The 14,629-nt window shown below is 42.1% G+C and overlaps 1 protein-coding gene across 1 annotated transcript in view; it reads left to right on the top strand.

Moving 5' to 3' along the window:
* DBH (dopamine beta-hydroxylase) overlaps positions 1-14,629 on the top strand; it is a 94,605-nt gene that overhangs the window by 64,736 nt on the left and 15,240 nt on the right. Inside the window, exon 9 of the mRNA XM_089677071.1 lies at positions 9,621-9,680. Coding sequence (XP_089533197.1) covers positions 9,621-9,680 — 60 coding nt within the window. The remainder of the gene's footprint in view (positions 1-9,620; positions 9,681-14,629) is intronic.

Below are 14,629 nucleotides of genomic sequence, written 5' to 3'. Positions count from 1 at the left end.
GCTATAGGCAAACAACCTTTCCTGTCCAACAGCCCTCTCAGAATATTGTGCCAGTGTGTTGAAGCAACTCTGTTGCAGAGTTAAAAAATATTTTAAAAAATTAACTGCAAATAGAGGATTTATACTCAACCACCTTGCTGTCTGTTCCTCCAGTCATTATTTTCTTGCAGAGCTTATGGCCTCTTTACATCTGACACACCTCCATGAGTATCTGGTGGCCATAGTTCCTGAACAGAGTGAAGATAAGGGAAACCAGTGGCAGGACAGTGTATATTTATTTATTTATTTCAGGTACTTGTATAGCGCTGTCAATTTACGCAGCGCTTTACATATATATTATATATACATATATTGTACATTCACATCAGTCCCTAACCCTCAAGGGGGTATGGTTTGTAATGTACACCGCATGTTACATAATCCTGACTGCTACAATATGTTTGCTGTGTTGTACATTGCATGCTCCTGACCACTACACCTGTATATTGCACTGTACAGGTGTAGTAATCCTGACCTCTGTTTGCTTTACATTAGACTTTATGGTAGTCCTGACCACTGCACTCTGTATGCTTACTGTACATGCTCTTGACTGCTGAACTCTTTATGCTTTGGTTTACTTTGTACATCCCTAACTGCTGCACTCCCAGCAAACAGAGTGGTCTGGATTATGTTACATATAGCCCTGCATATAGAATGCAGTAATCAGAAGTATGTGATTTACAACCCAGTGCATAAAGTGCAGTGGTCAAGTACTGTATATGTCATGTGCAGTGCAGCATGCAGAGTGCAGGGCTCAGTAGAACTAAAAGTACATCCTATCATACAGACTGCAGCATCAGGAGTACAGTAGAGTGGGCATTAGTAACAAAGAGCAGTAAAGGGTATGTAACATAAAGCAGCAGTGGGAAGTATGTTATATACAAGGAAGAAATCCTGACCGCTTCACTCTGTATGTCATGCCATATACAGTATTACATGCTCTTGACGCAGTTCCCTCCTCCTCATGCAAAAATACTGTTCAGTAAAATTCCTCCTCCCTCACGCAACCCCTTCCTGTAAATAACCATCTATTGCTCACCCTTGCACTCCTCTCCCACCACTTACCGCTCCTCCTCCCCTGCCCACAGCTGATTTCTGTGTCCCCTGCTCCAACACATCTATTTTCTGCTTCTACAGCTTATGCCCATCCACAGCTTTTACCTCTGCACCCTCCTCCATCCACAGCTCTCACCTCTGCACCTAGCCCTCATCCTTATCCATAGCTCTCCCCCCTGAAACCCCCCTCCATCTACAGCGCTCATCTCTGTAACCCCCTTCCTCCATCCAGAGATCTCACCACTGTAACATCCATCAACGTCCACAGATCTCACTTCTGTAACATCCCCCACTCCACCCACAGTTCCCACCTTTGTAACACCGCTCCCTCCTTCCCCAACCCCAATCCATAGCTCTCACCTCTGTATCACTCTTCTCCATCCAGAGATCTCACCCCACTGTAAATGTAAACCACTCCATCCAAAGCTCACCTGATTCTCCACAGCTTATAATTGTACCCCTCTTCAGCAGCAGGCACAGCTCTACTGTGGGATTTTGTAAATACAGTGCAATGTACATAACACTCTGAATTGCTGCCCAGTGTTTCTCACTGGACAACAAAGGGAAAATAAACTTGCCAAGCTGTTTCAGTAACCCAGGGCACCAGGTTAGAGAAGTGGGCATGCTTTGAGCCAGCTCGCTGCTTGCACATGCCCAGCTTGGCTTATAGCACTATAGCAATCAATGACACCACATAGCATCATTTTTTTCTATGGTGCAGACTGAATACCTGTCAGCCTTCATCCTAGCAGCCAGTTACATGGGATTGCCGGGTGATGATTATGTTATTAACAACTTGGATGGGGTCTAGGGGTATATGGGATGCCCAATGGAACTGAAACAATTTTGGAAGACAAACTTCTTGTGAACAAAAAAGAACACAGCAAAAGCTCAAAAAGGAATCCTGGAATTTCTACTCCCCCTTGAGTGGCTTTTTGTTTCTTGATGAGTTAGCACACAGTCTTTACTAGAAGCACTCAGTCTTCTTAAATTAACCTCTTCAGACCCCAGATGAAAATCTCCTCATCCACCTAGCTGTCATGAAAAGTGTTCCTGGGCAAGAGATTCTGAGACACATAAAGATACTGTCCCAGGGACAGTGCCCTCTCCCTTGCAGGCCCAGGGGGTGTAGAAGTACTTACGCTGGGCTGGCCTCTTTCCTTGCTGACATGCTGTCCTTTCCTGTAGACTGTGGAACAGTGTAGGTCCCTCTTTCCAGCTTCCAGCCTGTAGGTAGACCCCCCCCCTTCCTAGGCTCCAGATCAACAGCAATTCCTCACTCCATCTTCCACCCAACTTCCCTTGATGGCCAGGCTCTTTCATATTTATGGATTGATCTCCCATACTGCCAGGCCTCCTGCCTGGGAACGGTCAGACTTCCATAAATATGCAGATCAGCCCCTTCTCACCTCCGCCTATGGGTTTCTAGAAACTTCTCCAAGTTTTTAGAGCAAAGGGAAGTACCAGAGGACTGACCTGTAGAGCCCTCCAGCTCTAACCTAAAGTAATCTTGCTGACTCACTCCCAAGCTGACTCAGATCTAGGCCTAGCAAGCATCTAACAATACACAAAAAAACTAACTGCACTTTACATACTGTTAAAATGGCTGACGTTACATACTGTTAAAATGGCCGACGCAGGATTCCAGCCCAATAGATTTAGGAAGGACTCACTGCTGATACCTTTCTTCTTTGCTTTACGGACTAGGCGCAGAACAGTTCACACATTTTCCTTCTAGATGTGCTGTTTAAACCTGCTTTAAAGAAAATCTATGGTCAAACAAAAAAACAAACATTTATTATATTGCAGTTTACCAATTCTTAGATGTGGTGGCTGCATTAGTTTTCTTTTTTAGGCTTTCTTTCTTCTACAGTACTGTACAAATTGATATGGCCTTAGCTTTAATTACCTCCCTTACCCTAGCATTGATGCCACTAATTTTTCACACTAATTCTGCACTTCAGGGTCCCTAATCCACAGTTGGAGAACACTTTCTATCATTTACATTTTTATTGTACTATTCATCTTTCTTATGCAAGCCTTCACAATGGACCACAGGTTTAGGTCTGGTGAATCCTAGCCATTCCAATACTTTTAATTTTTGTTGGGTAAAAAAGTCCTTAGTTTACTTGGAATTGTGACAGGGAGCTAGGTCTTGCTGGCAAACTTTATCTCCATAAGGAAGCTGCCTCTTTAAAATCGGGGTCCGTTTTGCTGTCAGAACACCTGCCGTAAATACTTAATTCTGTCCATCATGCCTTCAATGGGGGGAAGTGTTTCTGGTTCATAAAAAGGAAAGCACCCCCAAAACATGACTTTAGGTAGGTGTGCATGGTGGATGTGGTCAGTTTGAAGAGTTTCTGTTTAACATGTATCCATGAACATAAAACAGGGCTTCATCTGAGAACATTACTTTCCTCTACTGCTCCAAAGTCCAGCCTCTATGCTTCTTTGCCCATAACAACCAATTCTTCTTCATTGTGGGTGTCAAGGGCTGCTTCTTAACTGGGTGCCTGGCTTGCAACCACACTGGAGAAGTTGGCAGCACAAAATGGAAACGTCCACATTAACTCCATGAGATGCAAACTCCCTATTGATGTCCCCACTGTTCTTCTTTGGGTTCATAACACTAATTCTTCTGATTACACCTTCATCCCTCAGCGTAGTCTCTTTTTTTCATCCACAACATCCTTTCAGAGAAGTGTTCACAGACCCTGACTCTTCATATAGGTTCAAAATCCTTGAAACACTTGATTTCCCCAAACCAACTGCATTTGCTATCTCCCTGAACCGTTAATTCAGTATTTTCTCTCAAAGCAATTATTTTCAATTGCTTTCAGGGAGTGATATCCATCTACATCTACATCTGTATAAAAATAACAAAATAATAATGAATATAGTGAATCAGCTTCAATCACATCCTAACTGCGAGAAATATCAATTCAGACTGAAGTAAAAAAAATGAAAAACAGGAGAGCACCTTTCTCAAACAAGGTTAGATGTGCAGAAATCAACCTGCAGCAATTTTAAACTTGCATAGGCCCAATATAGAGTCTTGAAACAGTGCTTGCATTCTTGTCCCAACTCATTTGCACAGTATTTTCATTAGGTCATCCAGCCGGTAAGTCTGTTGTTTTTCAAAAGAACAAGCTCTCCAGCAGACTGTATCAGTTGGCAGGGTTGAAACAAACCATTTAACACTAATAGGGATGCTTACATTGATCAGGTTCTATTTATTCATGTAAAAACATATCCCTAATGAAAAAACTGTTTGCCGTAACCGATTAAAAAGTATGAGCTGGAATTTGGGGCATCAATTTTTAGTGTATTTAACCATTTCAATACCGAGCAATTTTATACCTCCTGCCCAGGCCATTTTTCAGGTCCAAAAGAGGTCATATATTTCTGGTGAGTGCGGTGTGCTTTCTTTTGGGAAGAGAGGAAGAGCACTATTTCCCTGGGTGTCATTTTTTGACACAGTTTGGATATGAACATTTGGCACTTTGAATTTAAATACAGATTTTGGACTTTTTTGTTTAATATGAATTGTTTTTTGATTTTGCATTTGATTTATTACACAATTTTTTGCACATAGTTTTATGTTGTATTAGATCACTCTTATTTATTATATACACTTTTCTGTGCATTGTTTAGAAGAGTGTGGTCTATATCATATGTTTATATGAAAAATAGGAATTCGTAGCTGCTGTGGAGGAACAACACAGGTTAACCAGTGTTATTATTGTCCACTTAAACAGTATTATATGGCATTTACACATCCCTTCCAACACAAAGATAAAAAAGGATTTAATCCATTTGCAAACCATACCTTTATGTCTCAAGTGCAAATGTCTATCTACATCATAGAGCTAATTGACTCATATCAAACACAAAGCCTAACTATAGAGCCATTTATCCAACTGTCAATCCCAAATGACTGGTTTATCACATAAACATAATGCTATTTATCCAACTGTACATAGAGAACTACTGATTAAAGCTATTATAACACAGATCCAGCTGTACATCAGGGACCATTGTTCTTTAAAACAAAGCATAAGAACCATTTATTTTACTGTCCATACAGAATTTCTGGTTTATAGCACCAATACAGCCTAAATAGAGAGGTAAATATCCAGCTGTACATCCAGACCTGCTGGTTTATGGCACTGATATAGCCTGAATATCAGCAGGGAACTGGAAACGTTTGATATGGGTGCAAAAACAGCCAACTGGACCTTGCACTGGACCTCGCACAGTTTCCTCTGGTCTAAAAGAAAGTTTAGCCCCCAACCCCCCCCCCCCCTACCTAAACCCCTACCTGCTACTTATTCAGACTTGTGATTACAGCACTTGACAGATGTAAGTCCTCCAGTGCTGATTTCCTTTGTTGCACTCAGTATTAGGTCACATGACATAACACCTAAATAGATACTGGAGGACTTATCCACATGCTGTGATCACAGGTCTAAAAAAAGGAACAATTTGTATAATGCCCAGCAGCTGCCTCTGACTGCAAGACCGGTCTGATTGGTGGAGTATCTCTACTTGGGTCTCCAACCCAACATCTGTACTTGCCTGGGAGGAAAAAGTCCCCCAGTAGCCCAGCCCAGTCCTTCTCTGACAAATATAGAGCCATTTATCAAATTGTACATCCAGAACCACTAGTTTATAGCCCAGGTGCAGCCTACATATACAGCCATTATCCAATTATCCACCCAAAATATCTGGTATTTACCACAGATACAAGATCAATATACATAATTTATTAGCTTTCCATCCAGAACTGCTGGTTTATACCACACTACTTATAAGGGCATTTTATGCAACTATCCACGTAGCCTAGATATAGCAGAAATATAGAGTAATTTATTCAACTGTACATCCAGACCTGCTGGTGTATACTGCACATGCAGCCTAAATATAAAGACATTTATCAATTGTCTCTACAGCTGTTTAAAGCCATATTCAAGCTGGAAAAAGCCGCAAGCCCCAGAAATACCATGCGTAAAATACATTGTAGTACAGTCAATGTAGCTATGAACTATATCTCTGGTCAGGGGCGTAGATAGGGGAGGGGGTCAGGAGGGTCCAACTTCCCATCCAGAGCAACCATCCACAGTGGCACAGCTAGGCAAGTGTAGCGTTCAAGCCACAACAGCTTTTTTCCTCCATGCACTGATATACAGTGCAGAGAGAATGCATACTTGGAAGCTGTCCCACAGTGTCTGCATCTCGACATATGTCTCGAATCCAAGCCATGGGGACAGCAGTAATGTCCCTTGTCCCCAAAACAGGCCAGCAAGATGTCGGGCACTGGAGCCCTCTCTGCCTTACAGCACCCGGCAATTTAAGGAACACTGTACTGTGGGTGGAGTAATCTCTGCCTACAGTATAAGCAAAGTCCCAGCTTGGACAGCCTGTTATCAGGTAAGTGATCAATAACTGGGCAGTGGAAGAGGCTGGGATTGAACAGCATTGAAATTTACCCATCCCCATGACCACCAATGCAGGGGGGGGTTAACTTGCTGTATGACCACAGATGCAGAAGGGGAGATGGTGTGTTAAAATGTCACTGCCATGACCACTAATGCAGGGTGGGGATGGAGGGTTTACTTTCACTGCTACTTCCCCCCCCCCATTGGTAGTCAGGAGTGAAAGTTAACCCCCCATCACCCACTGACTAAGCACTGGTGGTCATATCAGTGAAATTTTAACCCACCATCCCCCCTTCTGTATTTTTGGTCATTCAGCGTAAGTTAACCCACCTTCTCCCCTCATTGGTGGTCATAGAGGTGTGGGGGGGGTAAATTCCAATTCCACTGACCACCAACATGGTGGTTGGGGTGGGTTAATAGTACTTATACCAATATTGAGGGTTATTTTTGCATCCACTGACACTAAAACTGGAAAACTGGGGGTTATTATTACATCCGCTAACACCAGTGCTGGAGGTTATTATTGCATCTACTTACACCAATGCTGGGGGTTATTAATGTGTCCAATGAAACCAATGTTGGCGGTTGTTATTGCATTTACTGACACCAATCCTGGGAGTTGTTATTGCATCCATTGACATCAATGCCAGGGGTTATCATTGCATCCACTGACACCAATCCTCAGGGTTTAATATTGCATCCACTGACAGCAATGCTGGGGGTTATTAATGTATCCCCTGACACTAGCAGTGGGGGTTATTATTGCATCCACTGACACCAACGCTGAGGGTTATTATTGCATCCACTCACAACAATCCTGGGGGTTATTATTGCATCCACTGACACCAATGCTGGGGGTTATTAATGACACTAGCACTGGGGGTTATTCTTGTGTCCACTGACTCTAGTGCTGAAGGTTAATATTGCATCCACTGATACCAAAATTGTGGGCTGTTATTGCATTCACTGGCACCAATGCTGGGGGTTATTATAGCGTCCACGGACACCAGTGCTGTTACTCAGTAGCAATTTAAATAAGAATTCCAGGTATGGATATTTTTTACAAAGTTATATTATACACATAGTTAGAACAGAGTATGTGAAATTGATTGACATCAGGAGGTCATCTGCAGCATTGATGCTACGAGAGGCCTTTGACTATCCTTATTTGTTTTATACTTGTTTGCTGACACAGGAATTTGCTGCTGCCAGTAGAGTTCTGCCTAATGGGGACTGCATATGCTAGGCTGTATATTACAAACTCCTGACCTCTGCATTATTTTTACCATATTGTACAATAGATGCTGGTTGCTCAGTGGACACTGTTAAATTCTTTTTCTAGGTAGGTTGTATGCAGAAAAGCATATGTAATGGTAGTGTAACTTACATGTGACATGACGTAACGTGCATGTGACATAAATGTACAGAATTGAGTAGATAAGATGTGATCAGTAGCAATATGTAATCTTAACTGTAGGGACATTCCATTGTCATTAAGGATGTATATTCAGTCAGAGGTACTCAGACACAGAGGCATCAATTAGGCTGAAAAGCCCGGCTTCGGAGATGTGACACCTTTATGTTAATAAGGTTGTCACCTTCTGGTGAAACCGGTTTAAAGGAAGTGGCTCCAGACATTCCGGCTTCATGACAGCAGGGAGCTAAAGGTATATCCATCCATCAAAAGGGGTATGTTTAATCTCTCAAAAAACTAAAATATTAGTTGCAGAGAGATGAACATATTCCCTTCTTGTAGGGCATTCTGTAGGCTACATCGGCACTAAAAATCATATTTGTGGTTTAGGCAGAAGGCCAGGAAAATGCAGGAAATGGTTAGGTGGCGCTGGATAGTGACATTCGAATGGTGTTTGGTACTGTTGCGATCTGACTGATGCTCTGGTGTCGGAATTCCAATCCCCGACTTGGTGTTTCAAGCCCGTCTTGGCCCGATTGAACTTGGGCAGGTCAGCACACAGAACATCCTGTGGGCAGGTACAGGAGCAGCCCCCCATGGTCAATTGGCCGAGGACTAATGTCCCGCCTACGTCCATATCCCCATAAAAGGAGTACCTGAGCATTGGGACATTTATGATTCGTATGGAGACAGTTCAATTTGATTGACAGATTGCTGACGCTCTGACTTGCTCCAGTCGCAGGATAGATCTTGGTAAAAGTTTTATTCTGTTTTATTCCCTTTTTATTTTATAGTGAATAGTAATTTGTGTGTCTTCTTGTTTTTTTTGTATTTCTGTAACTTTTTTATATTTTGTACATATTTTATGCACTGCCCACTTTCGGGAAATTAAATCTTAAAATTAATTAGTGACTTCTGTGTATTTAAGCACGTGCTCATATCTTCGGAGAGATTAGATTGTAGAGCTTAGATTGGATTAGATTGTATCTGTATTTTACTGCCTACCTTTTGTGGTGTGTCTGGTGCGGGGGGGGGGGGTGTGGACAGTGGAAGGGTGATTAACACCGGGGTTCAAGCTGTAGGTAGCTGCAGAGACCTTAGAAGGGCGTGTAATTACTAAGCTGGTCCTCAACTCTAATCAGTGCATCAGTTTGTATATAAGATTTGTATCTGCCAGTGTGTGGTCGACCAGCTGGATTGGAGTGGAGTTTCCATCTGGTGGTGGCCAAAGGTAGTGTGGGCTGTGGAAGGATATCACGGCTGATCTTATATATGGTTTTATATATTCAAAGTTGAGTCCCCTTTATTCCCTCCTACCCCCAAGTCACGGCCGCCTGTGTGTGCCTCGGTTAGCTAGTTGCTGTGGGCGTGGCGTGTAGGGAATCCGTGACATAGAGAATCATATTTTTGGAGTACAAGGACTGTGGCATATGTTACCGTGTACACAGGGAGTAGTGTTGAAGTTTTAAACCCATTCCAATTTTGACATGCACACAATTTATCACAACACGGCAGGCATGCTGCCCAATTACTGCCCCTTGGGTGCCCAAGGCTGAACCAACCCCAGGAAAAAAAATATCTACGTCCCTGTCTCTGGTTAGTCTAATTTATGCCGGTGGAACAATAGATGTTAATTATAAGTGTTTCACAAAGTGTTTTCTTTGACCTCACAGGGGGATTTGCTGATCACTAGCTGTTCTTACAACACAGAAGACAGAAGTCTGGTCACAGTGGTAAGAGCCTAATGCCTACATCTTAAAACCTTTACTTGTCATCCTCTTGGGGATCATATCCTGTTCACAGCAAAGAACTATGTTGCTTTATTCTCAGATTATATAAACTCTGCTTGCTGTTTTCATCCTTTTTTTTTTCTTGCTCATTATACTTCTTCATTGAAGTCAAACTCAGCAATTGGTCGCCTTAAATTGTGTTTGTTTAGATATGCAGCACTCACGCCCTTTGAATGACAATTGCGCGGACATGCAACACTGTACCCAAACAAGCACAAACACCAATATGTGGGTGAAAGACCCACAACAAAGAAGTCCCAAAGAGAACAATCTGCGGCTAAGAAATTTTTTATTAAACACTATCAAAAATATCCCTTTTGCAAATATCCCTCCACCCTGCAAAAGAATAAAACATAATGACAACGTTGCCATTTCATAAAAACACACGCTCGGGCGCTCAGACATACCTACCACTCACACTGGATTAGACATAACATCAAAAGGCTAGAAGGCTCCAGGCCTCATAGATGTTGGCTGAATGCAATATCATGTGCAGCAACGCTGCAATGGATTGAAATAGCAAATTACAGAAATACAGGAGCCCCTGAATGTACACAGGAAGATCGTATATCAGCATGTGCGATCTGCAAGATCATAACATGGCAGTCCACCAATCACAAGATGTATAAACTCAATGCTGTCACATGTAGTCCTGTGTGGATTATCTCCACTGGCAGTCAAAGCATGTAGAATATTATAGTGATATCGCTGATGGCGGCAGATGACTATATCACTGTAAACTTAACAGTAATTCCAGCACTGATAGATAGCAGCCACAGATAACAGTGACCTATGGGTGGGGATGATAGTGAAACGCAGCCTCTTACTGCTTCCAAATAAAGAGAGTCATTAGGTGTGCAGCGCTCAACTGAGCAATCGCAATCCAGGGGATGAATCCCAATGTAAACACAACCTGGTCCAATTGTATAGGCTCACTGGTTCCGATGGATCCTGGACTGCTGTATGGTGTCGCTGACCCCGCACTCCATGCAGAGATAAATATGTATATGACTGCGACAGCAGGTCCAGTATGTCTCGGCTAGATGGTAAAGCCGCGTGGGGTTGTCTAAGTGTCCAGGGCGCGGGAGTCACGACGCTGTGACATCAATGAATTTCGCCCACCGAGTGACGTGAGCTTTTTCAGTATCCTGCGGCCCACACATCAAGGGCTTATATAGAGACCAATACGTAATTTCCGGATTAACCTGCAAGGGACCGCAGCCTTAAATTGCCACTTTAGACATCGTGTGCTATTACAATGTCACTTACATAAAATTAGAAAGTGAAAAACTGTAAGAGTGTAACCCTAATGAACCAACAATAGTCCATAGAGGTGGCCATCCCCTTTACTAGTAAGATAAAGAGAGTATAGAATTACGATTCTAAGAAAACCTGTAAACTTAATTTTGTATTTAGTCCCTTGGGCACCAAAGACCCCAATTTGTATATCCACTCCTTCTCCTTCCGCAGGAGGATTGAATCAAAATCCCCCTGTGGTTGGAGAGATTCAGGGCATAAATTGCCTTGACCCTATGTCCTATAGGGGATGAATTGTGAAATTTAGCAAAATGTTCAGCAACAGGAGTTTTATCATGCTTGTTAATAATGCTTCCTAGATGTTCACCTATGCGCACTCACAACTGACGCTTAGTCTTACCAATATACATTTTGTTGTAAGGGCATTCAATCATGTATAGTACTCGTGTTGTTGCACAATTCACAAATTGCTTGATGTAATAAACCTTTTGTCCATCTGCATCTGTAAATCTATCTGTACGGTCAACGAACCTACAGATGTGACACTGTCCACAGGGGTACATGACCCTAAGTGGGGGTAGGTCCATTAAACAATGCTTGACAGGTGTTCGTCTATATTCTAACTGTACCAGATTGTCCCTTAAATTTATAGCTCTTTTAGCAACCATTAGGGGTCTAGAGCCAGCAATCCCAGACAACTCTGGAGACTGTGTCAATATATGCTAATGCCTGGCCAAAACAGCCCGTACCTCTTCCCACTGGGTGCCATACTGGGTAATAATACGTACAGGTGGGTTATTCTGAGGGGACTTATCCTCTGCGTTATTCAAAAGTTCCTCTCCTTGTCGTGCCGAGGCCCTCTTACAAAACCATCTAATAGTTACATGGGAGTATCCCCTCTCACGGAATCTCCCATAGAGATCCTCTGCCTCCTGTCTATAATCATCACCACTGGTACAGTTCCTGCGGATGATGTTCCAATTATTAGCATTGAGGTCAGCCTTGAAGTCAAGAAGTTTCTGCTCAGTGCCTTCCCAGAGCATAAGAACATCATCGATGTACTTCAGCCACAGGGAAGCATGGCCAAGGTACATAGGGGAGCAATATACAACCTCCTCCTCCCACCATCCAAGATGGAGGCAGGAATAAGCTGGTGTCCAGGGGGCCCCCATCGAGGTCCCTCAGATCTAGCGGTAATAAGTCACAAAAATGTAAAGTAATTGTTGTTGAGAGCAAAATCCAACAATTCCAAAAGGAATTAATTTTGTGCTCAAATGAATAACTCACTTCCAAAAAATGGGCTACTGCACCAAGCCCCAAGTGGGAGGAAATGGCGGTATAAAGGGACTCCACATCTATACCCACCAATATCGTCCCCGTCTAAATCTCTACCTGGGCAATCTTGGGTAAAACATCTCTAGTATCTTGGACATATGAAGGGAGTCCCATCACCATCTCTTTGATTAAAGCATCCAGGTATTTCCCTGTGTGTTCAAGTGGTCCCAGTATAGCCGACACAATAGGCCTTCCTGGTGGATTTTCCAAACTTTTGTGTAAATTAGAGATAACATATATGATGGGAGTATTATAATCATCCACACGTAAATAACCCCAATCTTTTTTGGTGATGAGACCCTCCTCACAGGCCAGAAATAATTTTTGATTGAGAGACAGAACCAGCAAGGGAAACTGATTCCCTCCTAATTTTGTATATGTAGATGAATCTTGAAGTTGCCTCTTAACTTCTCGTTCATATGAGTCCTCTGACAACAGGACCACATTCCCTCCCTTGTCACTAGGTTTAATCACTAGGTTGGGTGCTTCCCTGATTTCTCTTAATGCCTTCCTCTCATCTTTTGAGAGGTTGTCAATACCGGTCAGTCTCCAATCAATTTTGGATAGGTCATGTTGGACCAAATCCAGAAAAACACCCAACCAGCGATTTTTACAAATCTGGGGCATCTTGGTAGACTTAATCACTAGGTTGGCCTGTCTTTTCCATAAATCTCTAGGATCAAGATCTTCATCTAACTCAAAAGAATCATCTTCCATAAGTGAAATAAGGTTTTCAATAGCTTCCTGTTCCTCATCCTTAAAAATAGATTCGGTATTCTCTAAATAATTATCCCTCACCTACTTTTGTAACTGTATCAATCTTAAATACATCTTTCTAAGGAAGACATAAACATCCTTATAGACCTCAAAGTTTGTGGGCGAAAAGGACAAGCCTAGTCTGTACCCAAACTACATTCTTAGCATTTTGTTCACACAACTAGAACCTTCTTCTGGTAGTATTTAATTACCACTGGGTTTTAATTTTTTGTTAAATTAACGAAAAAAGACTGAAAAGTTTGGAAAAAAAATTTTTCTTCGTTAAAAATGTTGTTCTTTATAAATTTATGCCAAAATGTATTCTGCTACATTTCTTTTGTGAAAATAACCCAAAGCAGTGTTTATTATTTAGTCTGTACGAAAGTTACAGAATCTACAAACTATGGTATATATCTGAAAATCGATCAGTCTTAAAGTACTGAAGGCCAATCTAATTTCTTGAGGCCGAAAAATGTTAGGATAGTACAGATATCCCCCAAATGACCCCTTTTTGCAAAGTAGACAGTCTGAAGTATTTAGTAAGAGACATGGTGAGTTTTTTAAGTTGTAGTTTTTTGTCATAATTGTTTGGAAAATTAATAGATTAAAAAAAAAAGTTTCACTTTTTTTTTAACATACTGTCACCAGTGTACAGATGAAACTCGAAAAAATTAGAATATCGTGCAAAAGTTCATTTATTTCAGTAATGCAACTTAAAAGGTGAAACTAATATATGAGATAGACTCATTACATGCAAAGCAAGATATTTCAAGCCGTGATTTGTCATAATTGTGATGATTATGGCTTACAGATCATGAAAACCCCAAATCCACAATCTCAGAAAATTAGAATATTGTGAAAAGGTGCAATATTCTCAGCTCAAAGTGTCCCACTCTAATCAGCTAATTAAGCCATAACACCTGCAAAGGGTTCCTGAGCCTTTAAATGGTCTCTCAGTCTGGTTCAGTAGGAATCACAATCAGAGGAAAGACTGCTGACCTGACAGTGGTGCAGAAAACCATCATTGACACCCTCCATAAGGAGGGAAAGCCTCAAAAGGTAATTGCAAAAGAAGTTGGATGTTCCTAAAGTGCTTTATCAAAGCACATTAATAGAAAGTTATGTGGAAGGCAAAAGTGTGGAAGAAAAAGGTGCACAAGCAGCAGGGATGACCGCAGCCTGGAGAGGATTGTCAGGAAAAGGCCATTCAAAAGTGTTGGGGACTTTCACAAGGAGTGGACTGAGGCTGGAGTCAGTGCATCAAGAGCCACCACGCACAGACGGATCCTGGACATGGGCTTCAAATGTCGTATTCCATATTCGAAGCGTCTTACCTGGGCTAAAGAAAAACAGACCTGGTCTGTTGCTCAGTGGTCCAAAGTCCTCTTTTCTGATGAGAGCAACTTTTGCATCTCATTTGGAAACCAAGGACCCCGAGTATGGAGGAAGAATGGAGAGGCACACACTGCAAGATGCTTGAAGTCCAGTGTGACGTTTCCACAGTCTGTGTTGATTTGGGGAGCCATGTCAGCTGCTGGTGTTGG

The sequence above is a fragment of the Staurois parvus genome, unplaced genomic scaffold (genome assembly GCF_062004578.1).
Source record: "Staurois parvus isolate SC_StPar_1 unplaced genomic scaffold, SC_StPar_1.0 ptg000176l, whole genome shotgun sequence".
Classification (NCBI taxonomy): domain Eukaryota; kingdom Metazoa; phylum Chordata; class Amphibia; order Anura; family Ranidae; genus Staurois; species Staurois parvus.
The sequence above is the reverse complement of the archived record's forward strand: the minus strand, read 5'-3'. Positions and strand labels throughout refer to the sequence as shown.